At 42.7% G+C, this 27,142-nt stretch overlaps 1 protein-coding gene across 1 annotated transcript in view; it reads left to right on the plus strand.

Annotated features, from left to right (window-relative positions):
- The window catches only part of LOC117509055 (spectrin beta chain, non-erythrocytic 4-like), a 301,034-nt gene that overhangs the window by 52,522 nt on the left and 221,370 nt on the right, over positions 1–27,142 (plus strand). The window contains 18 exon segments of the mRNA XM_034168865.1: positions 1,993–2,105; positions 4,819–5,006; positions 5,817–5,934; positions 8,763–8,921; positions 12,254–12,300; positions 12,302–12,382; positions 12,384–12,417; positions 12,419–12,461; positions 12,464–12,552; positions 12,787–12,940; positions 16,296–16,432; positions 18,202–18,354; positions 20,232–20,274; positions 20,277–20,413; positions 20,416–20,445; positions 20,448–20,507; positions 20,509–20,604; positions 23,385–23,599. Of these exon segments, the coding sequence (XP_034024756.1) occupies positions 1,993–2,105; positions 4,819–5,006; positions 5,817–5,934; positions 8,763–8,921; positions 12,254–12,300; positions 12,302–12,382; positions 12,384–12,417; positions 12,419–12,461; positions 12,464–12,552; positions 12,787–12,940; positions 16,296–16,432; positions 18,202–18,354; positions 20,232–20,274; positions 20,277–20,413; positions 20,416–20,445; positions 20,448–20,507; positions 20,509–20,604; positions 23,385–23,599 (1,897 nt within the window).

Below are 27,142 nucleotides of genomic sequence, written 5' to 3' on the forward strand. Positions count from 1 at the left end.
TACTACGAGGTCCCTAAGATAAGATGGGACCTGATTATTCAAAACCTTATAAGTAAGAAGAAGAATTTTAAATTCTATTCTAGAATTAACAGGAAGCCAATGAAGAGAGGCCAACACGGGTGAGATATGCTCTCTCCTGCTAGTCCCCGTCAGTACTCTAGCTGCAGCATTCTGAACCAACTGAAGGCTTTTTAGGGAACTTTTAGGACAACCTGATAATAATGAATTACAATAGTCCAGCCTAGAGGAAATAAATGCATGAATTAATTTTTCAGCATCACTCTGAGACAAGACCTTTCTGATTTTAGAGATATTGCGTAAATGCAAAAAGGCAGTCCTACATATTTGTTTAATATGCGCTTTGAATGACATATCCTGATCAAAAATGACTCCAAGATTTCTCACAGTATTACTAGAGATCAGGGAAATGCCATCCAGAGTAACGATCTGGTTAGACACCATGCTTCTAAGATTTGTGGGGCCAAGTACAATAACTTCAGTTTTATCTGAGTTTAAAAGCAGGAAATTAGAGGTCATCCATGTCTTTATGTCTGTAAGACAATCCTGCAGTTTAGCTAATTGGTGTGTGTCCTCTGGCTTCATGGATAGATAAAGCTGGGTATCATCTGCGTAACAATGAAAATTTAAGCAATACCGTCTAATAATACTGCCTAAGGGAAGCATGTATAAAGTGAATAAAATTGGTCCTAGCACAGAACCTTGTGGAACTCCATAATTAACTTTAGTCTGTGAAGAAGATTCCCCATTTACATGAACAAACTGTAATCTATTAGACAAATATGATTCAAACCACCGCAGCGCAGTGCCTTTAATACCTATGACATGCTCTAATCTCTGTAATAAAATTTTATGGTCAACAGTATCAAAAGCAGCACTGAGGTCCAACAAACAAGCACAGAGATAAGTCCACTGTCCGAAGCCATAACAAGATCATTTGTAACCTTCACTAATGCTGTTTCTGTACTATGATGAATTCTAAAACCGGTCTGAAACTCTTCAAATAGACCATTCCTCTGCAGGTGATCAGTTAGCTGTTTTACAACTACCCTCTCAAGAATCTTGAGAGAAAAGGAAGGTTGGAGATTGGCCTATAATTAGCTAAGATAGCTGGGTCAAGTGATGGCTTTTTAAGTAATGGTTTAATTACTGCCACCTTAAAGGCCTGTGGTACATAACCAACTAACAAAGATAGATTGATCATATTAAGATTGAAGCATGAATAATGGTAGGACTTCCTTGAGCAGCCTGGCAGGAATGGGGTCTAATAAACATGTTGATGGTTTTGGATGAAGTAACTAATGAAAATAACTCAGACAGAACAATCGGAGAGAAAGAGTCTAACAAATACCGGCATCACTGAAAGCAGCCAAAGATAACGATACATCTTTGGGATGGTTATGAGTAATTTTTTCTCTAATAGTCAAACTTTTGTTAGCAAAGAAAGTCATGAAGTCATTACTAGTTAAAGTTAATGGAATACTCAGCTCAATAGAGCTCTGACTCTTTGTCAGCTTGGCTACAGTGCTGAAAAGAAACCTGGGGTTGTTCTTATTTTCTTCAATTAGTGATGAGTAGAAAGATGTCCTAGCTTTACGGAGGGCTTTTTTATAGAGCAACAAACTCTTTTTCCAGGCTAAGTGAAGATCTTCTAAATTAGTGAGACGCCATTTCCTCTCCAACTTACGGGTTATCTGCTTTAAGCTATGAGTTGTGAGTTAATTGAAGTAAGTGGCTTGGGAACGCCTCTGGGTTCCCCCGGAGGAGCTGGGGGAGGTGTGTGTGGAATTGGGAGGTCCGGGCGGCTTTGCTTGAGCTGCTGCCCCCGTAACACAACTCCGGCTAAAGCGGAAGAAAATGGATGGATGGATGCCAGGTGGTTTTTTATTTTGTAACTTAGATTAGATTTAATTGTTGGAGCTTGGTGCCCCCTACAGTACAACAGGTGTAAATTCACCCGCTCTCTGTGTGCAGATGTAAACACTGAGAATCCTGATGAAAAGTCCATCATCACCTACGTAGTCTCCTATTACCACTACTTCTCAAAGATGAAGGCTCTTATTGTGGAGGGGAAGAGGGTTGGCAAGGTAACATGCACATGCACACAGACAGACACATCAGAGTGTGAGGTGATGTGACCCGTTCTCTGTGCCTAACTCGCCCTCTGTGGGATCTCGGCAGCAGAATGCTGCAGATTTTGTCTTTCTTTAATTAAATGTCTGTGTTAAACCCCAAAACATGAATCAGCTGCAAATCGTGAATTATCCACAAACCATTAATTTCAAAACGTGAATTCTGAAGGGTCACTACAGCCTAAGGAGGTGATCCAAGCAGCTCTCACTTCTGGTGTGATGCGCCGGCCCCACTGGGTGTGTCCCGCTGCGGGGACAGTGTTAGGTGAGGACTTTGACTGGGACGGTCCACCTGTCAAACTCACAGAGGACAGAAACCTCCCCCTCCGGTAAACGGCTCAATAATCTGAAGAGAAAAACAAACAACACTAGTTTCTAACCTCAGGAAGGTAGACGACGAACTACAACCTTATTTTTATCCATACGGGACGTCATCTGAGCTGGTAAAATAATATTGATCTGAACGAGCAGACGGTGGAGACGGAAGCGTAGGGACCGTCTACAAAGTGCAAAAACAAGATACCAGAAAAATATTCAATAAATTCAGGTGTGGTGTCACCAAATTCACTGAACACATCAGTGGACTCCTGCTGGTTAAACTGCAGCAGTTGTTTTTCTACAACGTTTCCAAACCAAAATACACACATAATAACACACCACACAGAACAATAAATACAATCACAAGCAGCAAATAACAAATGACAAACCAACTCTGCCCCATTGCATGATGGGAACTGAAGCACCAGAGGATGTGACAATATTTTAAAGTTTATTAAAACAAAAATTAAAAATCCTACACTATGTTTTGCCTTCCTCCGTAAAACACAAAATCACTGTTTGATAATGTTGTGATCTTAATGACTGGTTATCTCTTTATGTCGAGATAAAGCTGGGGGTGGAGAACATGGAAATGTGTGAAAGATTAAATCAGGTGAAACTACTGATTCAGCAAAAGATTTGATCTTGTATAACATTAAAACATCTCACCACAGTGACATCTAGTGGTGAAATGCCTGTTTCATTTAAAAAACAATTATTACCTCCGCCAAGGAGGTTATGTTTTCGGTTGCGTCCATTTGTTGGTTGGTTGGTTGGATTGTTAGCAGGATTACTCAAAAATGACATTTTTAGGGGTGTATCTTGGCCTAACGTAGAAGTCATTAAATTTTGGTAATGATCCGGAACACGATCCGGATCCAGTAATTTTTTCAAGGAAAAAAATTTTCATTGAATAAACTTATTAGAAAATAAAAAAAACTTGTGTAGTTCATGCAGTTTCTCTTTATAAATACATTTTCTGAAGATCTAAGGGTTTAACCACTGAATCTGAAACATGACAGTAGATGTGTGAAACGACGTGGAATAAGTCTCTTTGCCAAAAGGTATTCCATGTGACGTCAGTGACCCTATGGCCTTGGTGGAGGATTGCACTCTCTGAGTGCTTCCAGTTTTTTTTTTTTTTTTTTTTTTTGAAAATTATATGAGGTTAAACTACTCTCTTGAAATGGGCATATTTCTCTAAATATTCCAAAAGTCTGTTTATTAAAGATGATCTCTGGTGTACCGCTCATTGTTCAGCACATCCCGAAACACTCCTACTGTAGGGGAAGCCGGTGCATCAGAAATGTTTTGTGGCAGCATAAACACATTATGCAGAGGTTTAGGTCATTCTGTTGTGGATTTAATACAGCAAGTTATTGTTTATAAGGCTGTGTTATTTATGCCTCCCCAAGTGTAATTTACAGGTGTTTAAAATCGATTTTAAACTTTTTGATTCACTGTGCCCTGGACACTAATTCACAGGGCACAGAGAATCAACTTAGAATATAATGAAAAAACACATGATTATAAAGATTTCTTCAAAATTATTAAATATATGGTGATGCATATCTAAACTATAATCCAGCAAACCAGCTATATAATGTGTGAGTGTGTTATATAGTGATATAAGTTCTTTAGAAACTATTATAAATACAGCTGTCATAATTTCTGTTCAAATGTGAAAACAGTTTATATACACAAATTATAGAAATAATTCATGGACAAATAAAGGTATGAGCTTCAACAAGTAATATTTGTCATCCACGTGATAATGGGGCTTAGTAAATCACTTTTAGACTGATTCACTGTGCCCTGCAGATGCTGGTGCATGTGACACGAGTCATGTTATCAAATAGCTGATAGTCTGGAGAAGACATAACACATGCTCATCAGGGTAGTCTTCTAAATAAAAACTATTTTTTCCTCTGTTGTAAGAAATAAATACAAAGACACTGACATCCACAAAATTTACTTTTGATAGGAAAAAAATGACTTCACTTGCCACTTAGTTTTACCCTTAATGTATCCAAAAACAAAACACTAATTTATAAGGGGGATGTCTTTATGCATAAAAATATGGCATAACTGCTGCAAATATATAAGTAGTTTTGCAGATAAAGATACTGATTCACTGCGCCCCGGTTTCCCCTAACTGTTAGATTAAGCTGGCAACAAAATTGAAATGGTGTAAGACCATGGACAAGACCAAAAATACACACTCGTGATGTCATGCAAATAATGAATGTCATGTGATGTAGAATCTACCAATCAAACGACAAGGATCTCTTGAGGTTTTTCTTCATGTGTCCTTCTGCTCCTTTTTTCTGTTTCTGTCTGTCCCTCTCAGGTACTTGACAGCTGTATCGAGGCCGACAAGATAATTAACCGTTACGTGGCTCTGGCGTCAGATCTGCTGGAGTGGATCGAGAAAACCATCGGCGTCATCAGCAACCAGAAATTTGCTAACTCGCTGACCGGCGTTCAGCAGCAGCTTCAGGCCTTCACAACCTACTGCACCATCGAGAAGCCCATCAAGTACGTTCAGCAGCTCTGTCTACAACTTAATGTGTAGAAATACAGAAAAAAACCCACATACTATCCCAACTGTCGGCCCAAAGCTGTAGAATGTGGAGAGGGTGAGTGTGATCCAGCAGGAAACCTTAAATCATGAGAACTCGTCACTCAGACTACACATTTACAGACGATATGATCAGGACGTGTCTCTGACTGCAAGTCCAAAGTGCGGTTTGTGACGAAGTCCACACAGACACAGATATCTCTGAAAACTGATTGTACCACCTTTTAGTTTAAAATAAATCCATAAATCTCCATCCATAGGATGGAGCTTTATTGATTATTGATTGATCCATAAAAAACAAACCACATTGTAAAGCACCGTCACTAACTTGCCAAAGCAACAGGTGGCGATGCTGCATTCACATGTTGTCTGTCAGCAGCAGTTAAAAATGTTCAACTTTTACCACCAACCACAGCGACCAGGATAAACCTTAACCAGGAGAAAAAAAACAGACAATACCATATGGATTATTGAAGTGCAGAGAGTCAGCCGGTTCCAATATTATAGACAGAAATTAATCAATAACCTCATGTAAATAAATTAACAGTACACAGGAACAATGTGACTTTGTTGTACCTCTGTAATGTCATATTGCATCACAAAATGATACTGTGTGTGTGTGTGTGTGTGTGTGTGTGTGTGTGTGTGTGTGTGTGTGTGTGTGTGTGTGTGTGTGTGTGTGTGTGTGTGTGTGTGTGTGTGTCGTTCTGTCTGTCTGTCCCCCTATTTGTCTGTCTGTCTGCTCGGTGTGTCTGTCTCTGGTTCAGGTTCCAGGAGAAGGGGAACCTTGAGGTCCTTCTCTTCACCATCCAAAGCAAACTGAGGGCTAACAACCAGAAACCCTACGTGCCTCATGACGGGAAGCTCATCTCAGACATCAATAAGGTCGCCACACCTTCACCCTCATTCATTCATAGCATTCCAAAGGTTCTGCTGTTTGAGCCCAAGACATGAGTCAGGCTCAGTCTACCAGACACCAGGAGGAGCTGGTGTCAGCCTGCTGGGTTCTGCGAGGTATCAGAGGGGTCCTGATGGATTTCAGCAACATCCAGCCTCATTCTGAAACACTTTTTTATGAACATCTTTGAAATTTCTCTCACCTTTGTTAGTATCAAGCTGTAGAAATCAGTTCAGTAAAACTCACCATCACCGTATAAACCGGATATTCACACTCACAAAAGTCCCGATACGTTTGCCTGGTTTTCCATGTAATAAACACTGTATATAACAGATTTTGTACAACAGATTCTCACTTACATTGGACAAAGCGTCCTGTCCCATCAGTGCATTCCCATTTAAAAAGCCCTCGCATGTACCGGACAGAGCCGTCTGGACGTACCCAGTAACAGAGGTACCCAACGAAGTTCAGCACTGACACTTGCTGATTTGAGGAAAGTGGGTCCCGTATTTCAATTATTAAAAGACTGGCCATTTATTTTTTTTCAAGACGTGCTCCGAACTGGGACCTAAACTAGGCACGGTGTTACTCAAGGCGCCTTGAGGCAGCTTTTGTTGTGATTTGGTGCTTTATAAGATGATTAAATTGAAAATTAAAACCTTGACAATGACCATCCATGTAAAATTTAGAGGTGGTATCCACCCTCACACTTTTCTTTAATCCTTGGTGATTTGATTTGGCATGGTTACCAGCTATTAACAAAAAAATGCCATGAGGGATAAAATTTCACATTTTGGCTGTCCCACTAAACACAGAGATGGAAAAAGACGCTCAAATGACCCACAATTCATTGAGGGAAATTGTACACCTTACCTTTGGTTTGGAGGTTGATGATTGTATGAAGAAGCTCATTGAGGGACAAATTAATCCAGTAAAAGCCACTGTTCCTGTTGCAAATTGCATAAAGATGCAACGGAGAACTTTAACAGATTAACTGACACATTGATGTCTTTGCATGGCCACAGACCTGCAGAGTTACAGAAGCATAAATCAGGCTTTAAGCCTGGATCCCACCGAATAATGAAGGTTGAATAATGAGCCATGCATGGGCGTGTCAGCGATTATTCGAAGAATGACCCACGTTTTCATCTATCACGTATCCGCTATGAAGGTGCCCCTATGTGAATCGCATGTGTCATGTAGCAGCCTCTAGTGAGCCACGACCGACCTGTCATGAGAGCCTCGAATGGCTCGCATCAGCCACACTAAGCCACGTAGTGCCATGATAGTGCCGTGATAACACCATGTTGGTGCACGTTTAGGCATGGGTTTGGTCCAAACCTCCAACCCTGCCACACCTGGTCCCTTTAAAGTGTGGGTTTTCAATTCACAGATTCATAGCAGCATCTGAAAATTCACTCTTTTGTGAGCTGGCGTTCTGCCTAAATGCTCGTTTGGATCAGTGTGCACACAGTGGAACTCATGTGATCCATTAACAAGATATTAAATCAACCATAGACATACTTTCACCACTAGGAACAGTTTTATCAAGCTATAAAAACATTAAAAATAGTTACCTTAAGCTGTTCAAAATACATTCCACATTTAGCAGGAAAGAGAGGAAAAAAGTGTCCTGATGAAACAGTCCTCTGTGAATCCAGAAGCGATTAGAGGTGTTTTCAGCATCCAAGGTTTGGCAGAAAATGATTAATCCGCTACAAAATAAATATTTTATATACAGCGTCCAGCGCACAGAGCAGGTGGAATTGTGTGCGCAAGAGGGCAGCTGCTCCAAAAATAGCCTCTCAGGTCCTGCGTAACTGCCAGGTGCACGGATAATGGGCTTTTAGCAGCCTCGTAAGCACCACAAACATGCTTTGAAGCCGTCGTAGTACCTCATACACAAACTGTGCCATGCTGTTGTTGCTAAATTTTGAACTTCTTGAAAATAGCGCCACGCTCAGAGACGAGCCTCGTTAACTGAAGATAATGCCTCTAAGAGCCTCTCAGAGCCATGAAACTCCCACGATAGTTGAAGAAACCCTCTTGCAACAAAGAAAACATGCTGCGTGGCTCATTACTCATCCTTCATTATTCGGTGGGACCCAGGCTTAAGGATTTTACCACTCTGCAGCAGCCTTAGATAAAAAGGGTGACCCGACCATCTTTTTAATGCACGTACTGTCCAGCGCTTATTTAAAGCAGGAGTTTATTCTTTTCAGGTGAAGTTTTGACCCGGTCATTAAATGAGGCAGGTCTGTTTTCAGGATTCCTGTAGATCAGGAGATCGTTCTGCACCTTCTGACTGTAACTCATCCGTTACATACATATAACAGATTCTGTCTGTTTTATTTGTCTAATGGATTTTGTCCATTTTATACATATAACAGATTTTAATTATAACACACAAAATTCGCTAGGCCACCTGAATCCATTATATGTGAGTTTTACTGTTATTGTTAAATGTAGAGTCTTTGTGATCTTCACCTCGAGCCAGTTAAATTCTGTTTCGTGTTTTTGGACTCTTCTTTTCATCGAGTGTCTTTTTGTACCATAAACCAGCGTCTTCTCACCACCGTCATCATTACTGTTTTGGGGTTTCAATCTGATCCAATACACGAACTGCACTTGACCCTGACTATTTGAACCTACAGATAAACTACAATTCCAAAAAGTTTTGCGACTGTACGAAGTTCTCTTAAACCACTCGAACAAAACGTGGTTCCTGTAAGAGGCTGATTATTTCTGTGTAGTGAAAAATACAGTCTATCTGAAACATCATGAGTCTGAATCTCTTTCCCACGCTTCTGTTCAGGCCTGGGAAAGGCTGGAGAAGGCGGAGCATGAGAGGGGCGTGGCTCTGCGTAAGGAACTGATTCGGCAGGAGAAGCTGGAACTGTTGGCTCAACGCTTTGACCACAAAACCACCATGAGACAGGCCTGGCTGAATGAAAACCAGAGACTCGTGTCCCAGGTAGGCCATCTGTCCGTCCACACCACCCCTCTGTCTTTTAAAAAGAACTTCAGCAAACTGGGAGGAAGCAGAAAGAACCTGTACAGCTTAAGCCTGGTTCACACGGCAGGATAATTAGGCCGATATCGGACCCGATCTTCCCCTTCCGACAATCTTAAGGACGCCCCGACAATCGTGATGACGCTAAAGACAATCTTATCAGATATTCCTGCCGTGTGTGGTGTGTTCAGAGCGTCAGGAACGCTCCGATCGCAAATCTGGTATATTCAACATGTTGGATTGTCTTGGCCCAATATCGCAGTGTGTGTTGTGTCCTCCGACCACAAACGTGCACGCAGCCTGCTGAATGTGACGTGCAGCCAATCAGAAAGCGAGGTGATGGACGCACAAAGTGGAAAATAAACTCAAAACAGCTGTTCTGACTTATCAGAATGTCCGGTGGTCGCGCTGTCTCCACTCCTTTAAAGAACGCTTTATTCTTTTTGGATAGTTTTTCCCTCTGTTTCAAATAGTCCACAAAGTACCTCCATTTGTTTACTCTGAAGTGACGTTTAATCTCGAGAGATTTTGTGAGATTTCCTGTCTGAGCTGGGAATGTTTGTGTGTAAAATCTGTCCGTGTGTGGTGGTGTTGTCTTTACCGTGTGGCTGAACACCACACACTGTACCACCAAACCTGTTAGATCTATGATGTTTTTATCTCCTCATGTGTGGTCTCTCAGGTTTTGGAAACCTACAGATCATTTTAAAATCTTGTCATTATAAGAAACATGGGGCATAACCATGTACCCCATCGATGTGGAAGACATGGTCGAACTGTGGACATGTTAAAAATATGCAGTAATGTATTAAAAGGACCTGGTTTCTGAATAAAATTTGCGTTCGACCGTGTCCCTCGCGGCATCCTGTGGGGGGTGCTCCGGGAGTACAGGATCCAGGGTCCTTTGCTAAGGGCTATCTGGTCCCTGTGCGACCACAGCAGGAGCTTGGTTCACATTGCCGGTAGTAAGTCAAACCTGTTTCCGGTGCACGTTGGCCTCCGCCAGGGCTGCCTTTGTCACCGGTTCTGTTCATTATCTTTATGGACAGAATTTCTAGGTGCAGCCAGGGTGTAGAGGGGTCCGGTTTGGGAACCACAGAATCTCATCTCTGCTGTTTGTGGACGATGTGGTTCTGTTGGCTTTGTCAATTCAGGACCTTCAGCGTGCACTGGGGCGGTTTGCAGCCGAGTGTGAAGCGTCCGGGATGAAAATCAACACCTCCAAATCCGAGGCCATGGTTCTCGACCGGAAAAAGGTGCTTTGCCCTCTTCAGGTCGGTGGAGTGTCCTTGCCTCAAGTGGAGGAGTTTAAGTATCTCGGGGTCTTGTTCACGAGCGAGGGACGGATGGAGTGTGAGATCGACAGATGGATCAGTGTAGTCGCTGTATCGGACCATCGTGGTGAAGAGAGAGCTGAGCAGGGGGGGCAAAGCTCTTGAATTACTGACCGATCTACGTTCCGATCCTCACATATGGTCATGAGATTTGACTCATGACCGAAAGAACGAGATCGCGAGTACAAGCGGCCGAGATGAGTTTCCTCCGCAGGGTGGCTGGGCGCTCCCTTAGAGATAGGGTGAGGAGCTCAGTCACTTGGGAGGAGCTCAGAGTCGAGCCGCTGCTCCTCCATGTCGGAAGGAGCCAGCTGAGGTGGCTCGGGCATCTCTTCCGGATGCCCCCTGGATGCCTCGCTGGCACGTCCCATCGAGAGGAGGCCCCGGGGAAGACCCAGGACACGCTGGAGGGACTACGTCTCTCGGCTGGCTTGGGAACGCCTCGTGGTTCCCCGGAGGAGCTGGGGGAGGTGTGTGTGGATTGGGAGGTCTGGGCATCTTTGCTTGAGCTGCTGCCCCCGCGACCCGACTCCAGATAAAGTAGAAGAAAATGGATGGATGGATGCTGAAACACAGCCCACCCACAAACACACACACACAGACACTCAAATTCTCCCCCACCATCACCTACGAAGCCAGGTTTACTTCAAAACATGTGTTCACACACAATGTTTTTAAATTAGGTTTTGTCAGTTGCTTAAAATACTTAATCGTAATTTATCGCAAATTGATTGCATTTTTTTAATCTTCAGTTCACCTGCTTCTTAATGTTTATGATTATTACTTTTAAAAATTAAACTATAACATTTTTTTTTCAGTGTCTCATCAGTTTCACTTTGTGCTGAATTGTAGTTTTAAAACTGAACACCTAATAGTGACAGAATGCAGCCAATCTGCTCGTGTCACTCTGATCCCGTCAGATCTCCGAAGCTAAGCACTGTGGGGCCTGGTAGTATTTGGATGGGAGACTGCTTTGACCACCAGCGGCTTGTGTGTGTTTCTTCAGGTTACACTGGAGGCCGTGGTGTTGAATTAATGCTCCGGCTTTCCCTCTGATCAGTGATCCGTCTGTAAGACAAGTGATTACAGGTGAGGTTGTGTTCAGACCCGAGTCTGACCGTGACTCACTTACCTGAATTTATTCACTAAAGAATATCTTTTCCTACCCCATCACACGGGAAAGTGGAAGATCCGCTGATTATTCTTGCCTCGATTAAGGTTTGACCGGCATCTGCTGGTCTTCACCACTTGCCCAACTGCTGCAACCTTGCTGACGTAGAATCAGCTTCTCCAACAGTGTAGAGGTCCAGAGGGGCAAAGTTCAGAGTTCTTCTAAAGCTGCTGTCGGTGTGTCCCGAGGGCACTTGTGATGCATGACGGCATTGCCACTCTAGAACAGACTCAGCATAACCCTTGCAGCTCCGTGCGCCACTCTGCACCACCAAACTATCACAGCACAACTCAGCACGGGTCTTACCACGAAGTGTAGATCTCATCACACTGAGACTAACTTGTATCTTCGTCCGACAATACGGCGGCACTGCTGTAAACTGAGAATTGCTTGTGACATTTATCGCACTCTAAAATATGAAACACTGTCTCAACGAGAAAAAATTTATGTACACTTTGCATAGATTGTTTTTTTAAGTTATTTCAACTGTCAATTGAGTTAATGTCATAAGACGTCTCTAGTAAGTTGAAGTAACTTTAGTTAAGTTGAATAACTTTTAAAAGTCTATGCAAATGTCACATCACTTTTATCATTGAGACAGTGCTTCATTTTTTAGAGTGCAGTTATGTAAAGTTTGTTCATTCAACTGTTCATTCATTCATTCACATTCTCTTCCTGTGTCAGAGTGTCTTTATTTGTTTCTCCCTCTAAAATGTTCATCTGTCCTGCTTTTTCTTCTTTTGGTATTTTTTCCTGCTTATTTTCCTTCCTTATCTGGACACCTAAAGGACAATTTTGGGTATGACCTGCCAGCGGTTGAGGCGGCGATGAAGAAGCCGGGCCATTGACGCGGACATAGCATCGTATGAAGAACGAATCAGTGTGGTGGTGAACTCACTGCAGAGATGGAGCGGGAAGGTACTACGACATCCGGCGGATTTTGGCTCGAAACGGAGAACATTTTAGGCCAGTGGGGTCTCCTGAAGGAGCTGCTGGCCGGGAGCGGCCACGGCTGGAGAAGAAACTGGCTCTGCAGAAGACCTTTCAGGACATGGTCTACATGATTGACTGGATGGAGACACACAGGTACAGGGGTCGAGATGTGCCAATGTTTGAGAGAGTGAAAGAGCTAAAGGAAAAGGGAGACAGGGAAAGACAATATCATGGAAGAGATACACAGTCATTTGTTGATTTATAGAATCGAATGGAGAAACATCTGGAAGGAACAGACTTGAGGAGATAAACAGAGGGTCCATTAGAGATGTTGTTTGATTGGAAAAATAAAAACAAACATGTCTGATCATCTGTGTTCTCCATCCAACTCAGCCAGCTGCTGTCAAAGGACTTTGGTAAACATCTTCTGGAAGTGGACGACCTGCTGCAGAAACACAGCCTGCAGGAAGCTGACATCAGCGTGCAGGCTGAGCGTGTCCAGACGCTCAACACGGCAGCGATCACATTCACAACCATAGAAGGTGTGCGTACAGCGTTAGTCTGTGTGTGGACTGGTCTCAGGATCTCATTTTATTTTATCTGAAGAATGTGACCTAAGCAGGACACTAGTAGAAGGTGAACTTGAGGTCAAAGAGTACACCAGACTTACCGCGCAGTGCTCATGAACGCGCTGAGCAGGCTAGGTCAGGGTGAAGACCATTGCCACAGTTTTTGGTCTTAATGTGAAACCTCTCAGGCAAGCTGTGGTCCATCCTCGTCACTGAGCAGTCCACCATATGTCTGCTGCTGCAGTCTGGTGCTACGTGGACTACTCAGCCTGCCGCTTCCTGTGGTCCTCAGCGATGACCACAAGGTCTTAATTTTAAAATTAAGATAGTGATGTGGACATTCTTGAGAGATTTGTGATGTAGGTCACCATACTTAATGCATCTATGAAGCAGTGCAGAGCGCATTCTGTGTTGAAAGCAGCGCTGTGCAAAAAGCTGTCCCCTTCAGCAAGTCAGTATGTCTTTGTCGTTAGCACTGAATATGATCACGCGTCGTCAGCTACAGTCTGCTGCTGCAGACGAACCAGAATATCTGCTATGACCACTGCTCTGACAGTTTTCTGAAAGCTGATGTATGAACGCAGCATAAACACAGACAGTCTCAAGCAGCGCAGAGCGCACCCTCTGATAGTGAAGAGGAGGAGAAAATACTGTAGAAATAACTTGCATACGTAACCTGCACATTGGGTCTTTTTCAACAGCCCGGCCTGATTTAGTTTGGTGCAGTGTTAAGCTGGTCTGAGCTCCTCAGTGTTACAAAACACAGAGGTCAGCTGTTGTTGTTTTATTGATATACATATAGATTTGTGCAATGTAAGAATGGTTTTTCATTTTAGCTGACATGGACCAAAGTTCTGGTGGACTTATGCCGTGGGCCGTCTGTCCGGCGGCGGCGTACATCTTCTCTTCATAAACCACTGAATCAATGAAGCGAAGCTTGGTGTGCGTGTCCCTACCCATGAGGACTCCAAGTTTGTATTTGTGACATTCCTATCCGATTCCAAATTTGGCCACCTCTGAAATGTGAAGACGTAAATATTAGATCTTAGATCATGTAAATCTCATAAGTAGCCATTTGTCAGCCATTTATACAGCAATTGAGCTAAAGTTTGCTACATGGGTAGCAATCAGCAAGCCTAAAACATACAGTGAGGAAAATAAGTATTTGAACACCCTGTGATTTTGCAAGTTCTCCCACTTAGAAATCACGGAGGGGTCTGAAATTTTCATCTTAGGTGCACTTCACTGTGAGGGACATAATCTAACAAAAAAAAAAAAAAATCTGGAAATCACAATGTATGATTTTTTTAAAATAATTATTTGTATGTTACTGCTGCAAATAAGATTTCAACACCGGTGAAAATCAATGTAATATTTGGTACAGTAGCCTGTGTTTGCAATTAGAGAGGACAAATGTTTCCTGTAGTTTTTCACCAGGTTTTCACACACTGCAGCAGGGATTTTGGTCCAGTCCTCCATACAGATCTTCTCTAGATCTTTCAGGTTTGGAGTTTCAGCTCCCTCCAACGATTTTCTATTGAGTTCAGGTCTGGAGACTGGCCAGGCCCACTCCAGGACCGTGAAATGCTTCTTACGGAGCCCTCCTTAGTTGCCCTGGCTGTGTGTTTGGGTCTTGTCATGCTGAAAGACCCCAGCCAGAACCCATCTTCAATGCTCTTACTGAGGGAAGGAGGTTGCCAAAATCTAGCAATACATGACCCCATCCATCCTCCCTTCAATACGGTGAGTCGTCCTGTCCCCTTTGCAGAAGAGCACCCCCAGAGTATGATGTTTCCACCCCCATGCTTCATGGTTGGGATGGTTTTCTTGGGGTTGTTCTCATCCTCTAAACATAGTAAGTGGAGTTGATTCCAAAAAGCTCTATTCTGGTCTCATCTGACCACATGATCTTCTCCCATGCCTCCTCTGGATCATCCAGATGGTCACTGGTGAACTTCAAATGGGCCTGGACATGTGCTGGCTTGAGCAGGGGGACCTTGCTGCCCTGCAGGATTTTAAACCATGACAGCATCATGTGTTACTAATGTAATCTTTGTGAATGTGGTCCCAGCTCTCTTCAGGTCATTGACCAGGTCCTCCTGTGTAGTTCTGAGCTTTCTCAGAATCATCCTTACCCCACAAAGTGAGATCTTGCATGGAATCCCAGACCGAGGGAGATTGACAGTCATCTTGTGTTTCTTCCACTTTCTAATAAATAATCATAACAGTTGTTGTCTTCTACCAAGCTGCTTGCCTGTTGTCCTGTAGTCCATCCCAGCCTTGTGCAGGTCTACAGTTTTGTCCCTGGTGTCCTTAGACAGCTCTTTGGTCTTGGCTATGGTGGACAGCTTGGAGTGTGATTGATTGAGTGTGTGAACAGGTTCAAACAAGTTCAAACAGGTGCAATTAATACAGATAAAGAGTGCAGAATAAGAGGGCTTCTTAAAGAAAAATTAACAGGTCTGTGTGAGCCAGAATTCTTGGAAGGTGATCAAATACTTATTTGCAGCAGTAACATTATTAAAAAAAAATCATACTTTGTGATTTCCGGATTTGTTTTTTTTGTTTTTGTTTTTTTTGTTTTTTTTAGATTATGTCTCTCACAGTGGACATGCACCTAAGATGAAAATTTCAGACCCCTCCATGATTTCTAAGTGGGAGAACTTGCAAAACCACAGGGTGTTCAAATACTTATTTTCCTCACTGTATCTGACAGTTTTTTTTTAAATGTTCAATTTTGACCTTGACGTGACCCCTGGACTATGATCACACCCACTTTTGCAGTTGTCACTTTAAACAGCTTCTCAGAAACCACAAAACCAATGAAGCTGTAACTCGGTGTGCGTGTTCCTACCCATGAGGACTCCAAAGTTTATTCAAAGCATTTTGATCCCATTTCTGATATGGCTGCCATGGCGGTCATACGTATTAAAAATGTCACAGAGAGTCATTGGTCAGTAGTTTTTAAAGCTATCGAGCTGACATTTGGTACGAGGGTAGGTTGTAGGTAGCTTCAAAACATAGCCGACAGGTTTTTAAGATGTTTTAATTTTGAGGAGCTTGGCTGTGCCCACTTTTGTAGCTGAAAGTGTCCCGTATCATTCAGGTGAGCCACAGCGCCCGTAGCACTGGGGTTTTTTTTTTATGGTATTTGTGTAACAGACTGACTCAGTAGCAGCAGGAGAACACCCTGATCCAGGATGAATCTGTTAATCTGTCCAGGCCCGAGGCCTGTCGGTGCCAGAGCTTTTTTCCAGATTCTGGACCCTGCAGCACTGGTGTGTCTCTCAGGGTACAGAGATAACATGATGGTACTCTTGTTTCCCAGGTTACCAACCGTGTGACCCCCAGGTGATCTGTAACCGTGTCAACCATGTCTCTTCCTGTCTGGAGGAGCTGAAGCAGCTGGCAGCTAAAAGACGCACTGAGCTTGAGGAGTCAAGACAACTGTGGACGTTTTTTCAGGTACGACGTGTCCACGGGGGAGATGTCGAGGGAATTTAAACACACATTTGTCAAAATAAATCCTGTGGCGCCTTCACCTGACGAGCGCTGATGGCTGAGATAAAACAGAACTGTTCCTCCAACCTGTCTGGAGTCAGTTTGTAGACGGGATGGACTCACAGTCCCAACATTGAAGGTTCATTTCAAGCAGAATCCAGTTGCTGAGGGCAGAAGAGCAGACTGCAGAACTGACCAACTGGGTGGTCTTTATATGCAGTCAACGCTTTGAACTCTACCATGCTTGACAAACACATTTTTTGCACCATCACATGTAAATCTTTTTTTTTTTTTTTTTTTTTTTTTGCAGTGTGTGTAATAATAATGCAGATTTAACATATTTGTCCATTCACTGGGTTACATGATCAAACCACATGAGTCTTTGCATTCATTCTGAAACATGAGGCAGGTTTCTGTTTGACTCAGAATGCGCAATTTGAAGTAGTGAATTGAAAATACCCCGAATGGAAACATCCATGTTTAAAAATCATGTTTTTTCCATCCATGTTTTTTTTCCTGGTTCTCTCCCTCAGCCCCAACCAGTCTCAGCAGAAGACTGCCCCTCCCTGAGCCTGGTTCTGCTGGAGGTTTCTTCCTGTTAAAAGGGAGTTTTTCCTTCCCACTGTAGCCAAGTGCTTGCTCATAGGGGGTCGTTTTGACCGTTGGGGTTTTTCATAATTATTGTATGGCCTTGCCTTACAATATAGAGCGCCTTGGGGCAACTGTTTGTTGTGATTTGGCGCTATATAAAAAAAAAAAAAAAAAAAAAGAAATAAAAAAAAAAACCTAAATTATAGCAAAAAAAAAAAAAAAAGAAAAGCTTTTCATGCTCACATGAGGCGGTTGGAAAAAAAAGCTTTATTTTGCTAAACTTGCAATGGAAAGACTTTTTCCACTCCTACAAAACTCTAAAATACACAACGTCGTGCGGGTGGATGGAATAAGAGATAGAGAGCTGGTTAGACCTCAAAACAGATGATGTTATAACAATATTTCTTGTTTGTTTGTTGTTTTTTCTTTACTGTGATTGCTTTTTCTCTCGTTTGTTGTTTTTTCTTTACTGTGATTGCTTTTTCTCTCGTTTGTTGTTTTTTCTTTACTGTGATTGCTTTTTTCTCTTGTTTGTTGTTTTTTCTTTACTGTGATTGCTTTTTCTCTCGTTTGTTGTTTTTTCTTTACTGTGATTGCTTTTTTCTCTTGTTTGTTGTTTTTTCTTTACTGTGATTGCTTTTTCTCTCGTTTGTTGTTTTTTCTTTACTGTGATTGCTTTTTTCTCATTTGTTGTTGTTTTGTCTTTTTGTGATTGTTTTTTCCCTCTTCTCCCTCTAGTTTGTTTTTTCTTTGTTGTGATTGTTTTACCCTCTTGTTTGTTGTTGTTTTTTTCTTTACTGTGATTGTTTATTTCTTGTTGTTTTTCTTAATTTTGATTGTTTTTTCTTGTTTGTTGTTTTTTTATTGTGATTGTTTTTTGCTCTTGTTTGTTGTTGTTTTCTTTAGTGTGATGATTTTTCTCTCTCGTTTGTTTTTTCTTCATTGTGATCGTTTTTTGCTCTTGTTTGTTGTTTTCTTTATTGTGATTGTTTTTTCTCTTTCATTTGTTGTTGTGATTGTTTTTGTTGTAGTTTTCCTTCTTGCGCTCTCATGGCCATATGTTTTGTCCTTGCTTTCTTTGGATTTCTGTGTTTGTGCCATCCGAGTGAACAGTTTTTGTCTCTGTGATTGGCTGACCTTAGGAGCTGGAGGAGTCGGAGGCCTGGATCCGGGAGAAGAGTTCCATCCTGGGAGCTCAGGGTTACGGGAAGGACCTGAGCAGTGTGCCTGAGGCTGACTGCAGAAACATTAAAACTCTGGCAGGAGAACTGCCTGGCTCACGCTCGCTACTGCAGGTGTTGTGTTGTGTGTGTGTGTGTGTGTGTGTGTGTGTGTGTGTGTGTGTGTGTGTGTGTGTTGTGTGTGTGTGTGTGTGTGTGTGTGTGTTGTGTGTGTGTGTGTGTGTGTGTGTGTGTGTGTGTGTGTGTCAGAGGTGGGTGTAAGTCACCATCAAGTCGTCAATCAGCAAGTCCCAAGTCATAATGACCACCAAGTGTTTGACAGCTGACTTGAGACTTTACTTGTGACTTGCTGATTGATGACTTGACAGTGACTTTGTCCTACCTCTGGTGTGTACAGCTCAAAGATGCTCACACATGAGATGAGATTTATTGTCATTGTCATTACATGAGTGCAACAACAACGAAATTACGTTTACACTCCAATTACCTTAGACAAGATACAGCAATTAATCCACAATTATTACTTGTTTACCGTAATAATGGCACACATCAGAATTAAAGACAACACATATACATTTGACATTGTTTATGTGCACTAAACTTGAAGCAGTCCATGATCCGAATTGAGGTAAAGTGGGTGAAGGCTGCAGCAGGAGGGGCCTGCGCCACCCAGGTTGGGGAGTTGAAGGCTGCAGCAGTAAAAACCGCACTGTCTTCGAGGTGGCAGGGAGGAAGCCAGGGTGAGGGGAGTGGAGAGACATGGGGGGGGGGGGGGTAATATGGATGGAGGGAGGGAGACGTGTCGTGTGCAGATGAGTTCAGTTTCTTTCTGTGGGGTAGATAGATAAGAAAGGGGAGCCGAATTCCTTCACCAAGGCCGTAGATCCTACATATAGTTTGTGTGATATTTTAATGGCCAATGAAAAACTACAAACATTCAGTCTGATTTGAAACGTGTGAAGTGATATTTTTCACCTGCCAGATGAAGACTTCCGCTCACAGAGTCACACTCACATGTGGAATCTTTGACTATCCAGAACAGCACAGCTGTAGTCTCACATTCCTCTTCACTTTTAATTTGGCTCTCTTTGACTCAGGGTCGCCACAGCAGATCCCAGGTGGATCTTCATAGTTTGATTTGGCACAATTGTTTACACCACATGTCCTTCCTGACATACAGCCACATTACATGGGCAGCGAGCAGTGGAGGCCTTGAACTGGGAACACAAACACACTGAATCACTCGGCCACCATCCAGCCTACTCTGAAAATTGTGTTCTTAAAACGTTCTCTGACTCCCCCTAGTTGGACAAGAATAATGAAGAGTGATGGAGAGTTTTGTCCCATGATGCAATGGCCAGCACCTGAAGTTCAGGCAGCACAGGTCAAACGATGGTCCCTGAGGAAGCTGGGATGCTCCCACGTGTGCATTGAGCTGGTCTCTGTTATTTACTGCCTAAAGACTATCGCCATGTTTAGACTGGAACAGAACCAGAGATAAAACCCTTTAAGTCAAGTCTGGAAGTCATGGAACTGTCTTGGGGCCTGGATAGCAACCACACAGGCAAACAACCCGTTTGTTTCCCACATCTCTAAAATAACCATCTGGAGATCCCCCTCTGTGTTTTTTGCTGGTATTGACGCAAATGTAACTCCATAGGAAGTTTAGCTTTGACTTAGTGGAAGTTAGCGTGCCGCTAATGCCACAAAATGTATTATCAGGTTACAAAAAGAGCCGTTTTTCAGTTTTAGAAGTGTTTATTTCTCGCTATCTTTTATATAATATATGACAATTTACACACAACAAAGTTTTGCAGTTAGCCTGTGACGTCACCATGCTGATGTCCGTGAAATTAACTGTCCAAGGTCTGTGTCCCATGAATGTTTCCTGTGATTTTGAAGACTGTGGCAGTAATAGAACTGGACTTATGCTGAACACAGACAGACGGACGGATTTTAAAAAAAAAAAATTGGGCCCTTTTTCTCCTCAGAACACCATGAAGCGAGGCAAGCAGATCCTAAGCGAGAAGAGTTTTCACATGGGGGGATCCAGGAGCACATCATGGAGGTGAAGAGCCAGTGGAAGAGGCTGGAGGACCAGGCCGCACAGCGTCTCTGCCACCTGCAGGAGGCGCTCAATTTCTTCCAGTTTTCAACCGAGACCGATGACCTGGGGGGCGTGGGCTGCAGGATGCTTACCGCCTTGGTCTCGAAGCGATGACTTTGGACATGATGAGTACTCCACCCAGTCCTTGCTGAAGAAGCACCAGAGGCGTCAGTGAGGCCATCGACAAACATCGTGTGCATGTCGTGGCATTACGCAAACACATGGTGATGCTGCCGCCACACTACCGTGAGCAGGAGGTTAGTGGAGTATAACATAATAATAACATTCCTGCTATTAACTGAGTAGAAGTTAGCTGCCCTGATTAAAAAGGTGGTGAGGCCATCAGCAGTATTAGAAGAAGAAGGAGAAGACAATAGAAAAACACAATACTTTCAATAATTTCCCTTTTAAGATACTTTCTTTTCATACATTGCCCATGTACTGCAGATCAAAATGTTCAACTTTCTGTGTGTGTCTCATATATTTTTCTTGAGCACTGTTTAAAAGATATAATTGGGTCTATAGCTGAAAATATAAAATGTGTTGTTAGACAATTCTTAAAATGTTTAGTGAATATACGAGGGCTGTCAATAAAGTACAGGTCCTTTTATTTTTTTCAAAAACTATATGGATTTCATTCATATGTTTTTACGTCAGACATGCTTGAAACCTCGTGTGCATGCGTGAGTTTTTCCACGCCTGTCGGTGACGTCATCGCCTGTGAGCACTCCTTGTGGGAGGAGTCGTCCAGCCCCTCGTCGGAATTCCTTTGTCTGAGAAGTTGCTGAGAGATTGGCGCGTTTTGATCAAATTTTTCTAAACCTGTGAGACACATCGAAGTGGACACGGTTCGCAAAATTAAGCTGGTTTCGTGAAAATTTTACGCTGATGAGAGATTGTGAGGTGATTCTGTCGCTTTAAGGACTTTCCCACGGTGCGAGACGTCGCCAGCGCTCTCAGCACCGTCGTCAGCCTGTTCAAGCTGAAAACCTCCACATTCAGGCTCTATTGATCCAGGACGTCGTGAGAGAACAGAGAAGTTCAGACGAAGTCGGTTTTCAGCATTTTATCCGGATATTCCACTGTTAAAGGAGATTTCGGGACGCAGCCAACGCGGTGCGGCGGCACAGGAAAAACACCTCCGTGTTGATAACCATTTGTAAAATCCAGGCGCTTTTGATTGCTTTCAGTGGAGGAGTATATGAGAAATTGTTTAACAGGCAGGACATGTTCCAACTTGTCCTTAAGCTTTCAACAGAGGTGTTTTTTCCTGTGGCGGAGCGTCGCGGCGGCTGCGTCCCGACGCGCGGACCCGTCCGCACGTCTTTCATAAAAAAATCTCCTTTAACAGTGGAATATCCGGATAAGGGTTCAAGCATGTCTGACGTAAAAACATATGAATGAATCCATATAGTTTTGGAAAAAATAAAAAGGACCGTACTTATGACAGCCCACGTACATTCTTTATTTCTATGGACAAACCTGTTTAGGTGCTAGAAATGAATTCCCAATGTCTTTAGATCACAAAAAGTAGTGTAATATATGAAAAGGTTTTAAATGTGTTTTTACAAAAATGTGCTGGGCAGTGCAGCAGTGCCCCTGTTTGGGAACTTCACAGCAGAGATCTGGAACATTACTAAATATATATTTGGAAAAAAATAATATCACTACCTGTCTGCTACCAGTGGTGGGCATAGTTCTGCTAATCCGCTGACCGCTAATTATTGAAGCTGGACAATTTCATTAGCTTTCCAGATAACTTTGAAAACCATCAGCGGACCAATTAGCTTCACGCTAATTTAGTTTCGGAGAACTTTCACCTCTAACATATTTTTTGCGGGTACTGTGAATAAAACTTAACGGTTTGTCAAAGATTTTAGTGCCTGTCTGTTACATGTTTTGTAGCAGACAGACAGCCAGAATGAGCTCAATCCTCTGTAGGCAGAGAAGAACTGACTACCAAAGACAAAGGAAGAGAGAGGAATAAAAAAGAGGAGTCAGCACTTTAGCGAATGTTGGGTTGGCTGCTCACACTGCCTCTACTGGCAGTAGATGGCAGTGGCGCAGCCACACCTGTGGACTGAAAAAGCAGAAATTTTCAGTTTTGAAATTGCCTTTTTTTTTTTTTTTTTTTTTTTTTTTTTTACAAAATGAAAAAAAAGAAATATTTACAGATTTATTTGTAAGACCCACCACACGTTTCAGTAACTGTAGGTTTTATGGACCAGCCAACCACTAACGTCAGGAAACTAATGTACCCATAATGTTTAGACACACATGTACCCATGTGTGGTCTAAACGCTAAAACCTTAAAAATTAGTGCATTACTTTAAAACTAAAACATATAGCTGATATTTTCAAGGACAGATGTTAATTTCAATAACTTGTCCGCACTTAGTGTGTTTAAAATTAACCGTAAGTCAAACTGTCTGCCTGTGCAAGACACCAATGAAGTGACCAGCAGGTCTGTATGGTGTGAAGAGAAATTGTCTTATTTTTTTCTTCTCTCCTTTCGCTCTGATCACCAGGTCTGTTTTGCTGAGAGAAGACTGATGTGAGAGAGAAGCGCTGACTCATTGTTCTGTCAGTAGCTGTTAGAAAACAGTACTGAAAAGTTATCGGTTTAGCTTTTATCTGTAACTTCCGCTAAATTTTTTTTAGGGATTTATCGGTTTCAGTTTTATAAAAGTTAAGTTTTCACTTAGCAGATTAACGGTTATCAAAGCTAACTTTTTTGTTAGCTGTGCCCACCACTGTCTGCTGCTTTTGTTAAATAAATCTGTTTAGATAAATAAAATCGATTTTTGATGAAAACTGGTGTAAAAAATGGCTATTGCTACCTTGAAAGAAAATTTGCTGCGCTGATCCTGAAAAAAATAATCCCTCCTTGTCTTTTTCCACAGTGATGTTCTTGTTTAAATTTGTCTTTGACTGAATTTTAAATCAGTTTTCAGGCTGACAGGACCGTTCTTTCAGAGTTCATGGTGCGTTTCAGTGAGGATCTCCCACTAACGGATGCTGTGTGTTCTCTCTGTAGGAGGTGCAGGTGCGTATGGGGGAGGTGGAGCAGCTCTACACCGAGGTGGCCGAGGTGGCAGTACTCAGACAGCAGTGGCTCCACGACGCTCTCGCCGTGTACCACATGTTCAGTGAGGTCAACGCCTGTGAGCTCTGGATCGACGAGAAGGAACAGTGGCTGGACAAGATGGAGGTCCCAGAGAGACTGGAGGACGTGGAGGTGGTGGCACACAGGTGAGCAGAACGACAAGACACCAGACCAGGCTTTGGTGTTTGCTCCCCCTTTACTCTGGTGTCTGTCTCACTGTATCCCATAATGCCACTGTTGTTAGATTTGAGAGCCCTGGACAGGAGATGAAACAGTCTGATGGGAAGGATCCTGGATGTTAATCAGATAGTCCAGCAGCTCCTGGATGGAGGCCATCCATCGTCCACAGAGGTCAGAGGATGTCAGGGCTCATCTAAACTCCAGGTACTGAAACGCTTTGTCATAGTGCAGCAGATAAGTGAATATTTACTGAGGGATCCTTCAAATGGTGATGCAAGCACCAAATTTGGCACACTACTCCTTAGACATTACTCTTTTAAAATTGCCAGGTACCCACGTGAACTTTCAGTAGACGGCCAAGAAGGGGTCAATTGAAGTATTACACAAGGGTCAAATTTAAAAATGCTCTAATCATATTGAAAGGTATTCCATATTATTTGTCTGATCATAAAGATTCCAAAAAGGTATAGTTTGGACTATCTGTGAATGAATGTTCCGGAGTTATGGGGTAAAAACAGCACGAACAGTGACAAAGGTCAATTTCAATTTGTACAGGGGTCAAAAGTTAAAGTTGCTCCAATTGTGGTAAAAAGTGATGCAAATTATTAGTTGGGTGAATACGGTTTTAAAAGGAATAGTTTGCATCATGTATCATGCTTAGTTATCATGTTACAGGGTAGCATATGTCACATGTCATAGAATCCAATGGATGCTGTATTGTTTAACCTTTACTTTGCAAACCAAACACGCAACACAGTCAAAACTATTCCATTTATTAATCCTATTAGCTCAATCAGTAATTTGCACCACTTTTTACCAAAATTGGAGCAACTTTAACTTTTGACCCCTGTACAAACTGAAATTGACCTTTCTCAGTGTTCTTTCTGTTTTTACCCCATAACTCCAGAACATTCATTCACAGATAGTCCAAACTATACCTTTTTGGAATCTTTATGATCAGACAAATAATATGGAATACCTTTCAATATGATTGGAGCATTTTTAAATTTTGACCCCTGTGTAATACTTCAATTGACCCCTTCTTGGCCGCCTATTGAAAGTTCACATGGGTACCCTGCATTTTTAAAAGAGTAATGTCTATGGAGTATGTGTGCCAAATTTGGTGCTTGCATCACCATTTGAAGCATTTTTTCAGTTATCCGCTGCACTATCACTAGGACAACTAAAAACAGCATGTTAGTGATAGTCCACCTGTCATGACACCAGGCTGTACTGTCTGTCATCGATGTCATTATGACGACCACAGGTCAGAATCGTTCCTAATACCATTCTAACGGTAAATTACCACCACTCGGGTTCACAGTGACACAGTCATTCTTCTCAAGTCATTAATCATTGAAGCTGATAATGGAGCAGAAATGCTCCATTATCAGCTGATGCATAGCATCTGACCATTTTTCGTCTGGGTGTAGAGGGCGCCATTTCTCAGCGGGTTTACTAAGAAAACGCAACTCTGCAAATATCTGTCTGTAACTTGCAACCCTTATCAGTCTCAGCACTCAGAGCTCAATGAATGTGAAAGGCGTCAGGAGGCTGATGCGCGCTCTGCACGCCGTGCGCGTACATGTCACGATATAAATGTATAAGTAAATACACATCTGCCTGTCATGGTGTTTTTGACTGTGTCTGACTTCATCGTGTGACCTCTGTGTGACTTCATTGTGAAGTTATTCGTACCGACCAATCACAAATATTTTGAATAATCTTACAGGAAGCAAACAGACCATCTAAGTCAGGTGTGAATTAGTCCACCGGGGACATGGACCAATTCTTTTGCTCCTAAAATTACTTGAATCTTTCTGACCTCAGTCAAGGTCGGACTGCATTTTGACAGAGAATTAGAAGTACCTTGAAAGAAGCAGGGTGGTGAATTACACAACACGCAAGCAAACCCATTTCATTATGATATATACTTTGACCTTGTCCATGAGATTTAAGCATTGAGGTCAGTTAGTTTAAAGTTTAGAGCATGGACACGTGGACCCTCCCATCCGTCAATCAATCAATCAATCAATTTTTTTATATAGCGCCAAATCACAACAAACAGTTGCCCCAAGGCGCTTTATATTGTAAGGCAAGGCCATACAATAATTATGATTGGTAACTCAGCTCGGCCTCCAGCGTCGATGTCAGACACATCAACTAAAGAACATTTAAGGGCTGTATTAAATGTTTGGAAGAACACTGGAACACGTGACCGTGTCTGGCAGTGTAAGAAGACACACAGGGGAAAGAATGTCCTGGATGTACCAGATTCATTCGTCCATCCATTTTCTGTACCCGCTTACTCCAATCAAGGGGTCACAGGGGGGCTGGAGCCTATCCCAGCAGTCACAGGGTGTGAGGCAGAGTTCACCCTGGACAGGACACCAGTCTGTCACAGGGCCACATACAGACAAACACACAAATTCACACCCACACCTACGGACAATTTAAAGTTTCTGATCCATCTAACCTGCATGTCTTTGGATGTAGGAGGAAGCCGGAGCATCCAGAGGGAACCCACATCTTACATGTGTGGAATGTTTACCAGGAAGCCAAAAACAAACAAAAAAACATGGTCCTGGAAGGATTATTTCACATGGTACCAAGCAATGGAGTGTAACTTACAGAACAGGATCGTGGTGGAGCACAGTCTGAGGTGAATGCTGAACAATGAGCTTAGGTGGGAGACAACATCTACTGGAGCAACGAGGGAAATGGACAGAAAGGCTGGAGCTCACAGAAAGCCAAAGTTAAGCGGGAGTAACATTATCTGGCTATGGTCGCATGTTAAGAGAGACCACCAAGCTGTTCTCTGTAAAAGGTCTATGGACATGCAAACTACCTAGACAGCCCCATCGTGGAACCCAAGTGAGCTCAGTCCACACAAGTTGCAAGTGCACATGCACATGTGACCCGTTAACACCCATCTGTTTACAGTCTGATCACCACCAGGCAACAGTCAGAAGTTTTAAAGCAGGATTTTCACCGTCTCCTTGGAAAGTCCATTTTCATCTTGCATTCCCACATAGGATTGTAGCATTGGACATAATGTTTTCTGGAATGAACACCCCACAGTGAACACAGCCCCACGCCGCCGGTAGCACAGCATGGAAGCATAAGTAAGGAGCTCCAGTATGATAAAGTCCACTTAAACCCGAGATACGCGTGATGATGAACCTTAAAACTAAGAACATGATCGGAAGAATAAAATGAACCCAGACATTCAAGGCAAAGAAACTCACTCAACTAATGAGAGCAAGCTAACACCTGAAGCTAGCATGGCGTCATTTGAGAGCAGCCTGGATAGCATTAGCAAACAAATCCAAGCTCTGCAGAACAATTTGAAAACATCCATAAAAACATTCAAAGAAGAAGTTACAGCTCAAATGAGAAGTGAGCTGAGAGAACTCACACTGGGGAGGCCAGCAGACATGCGTGAGTATGACTGCAAGAATTCTAGCTCAAAGGACACGACACAGGATGAGCATCTACATCAGCATCAA

Source organism: Thalassophryne amazonica, chromosome 4 (assembly GCF_902500255.1).
Source record: "Thalassophryne amazonica chromosome 4, fThaAma1.1, whole genome shotgun sequence".
Taxonomy (NCBI): Eukaryota; Metazoa; Chordata; class Actinopteri; order Batrachoidiformes; family Batrachoididae; genus Thalassophryne; species Thalassophryne amazonica.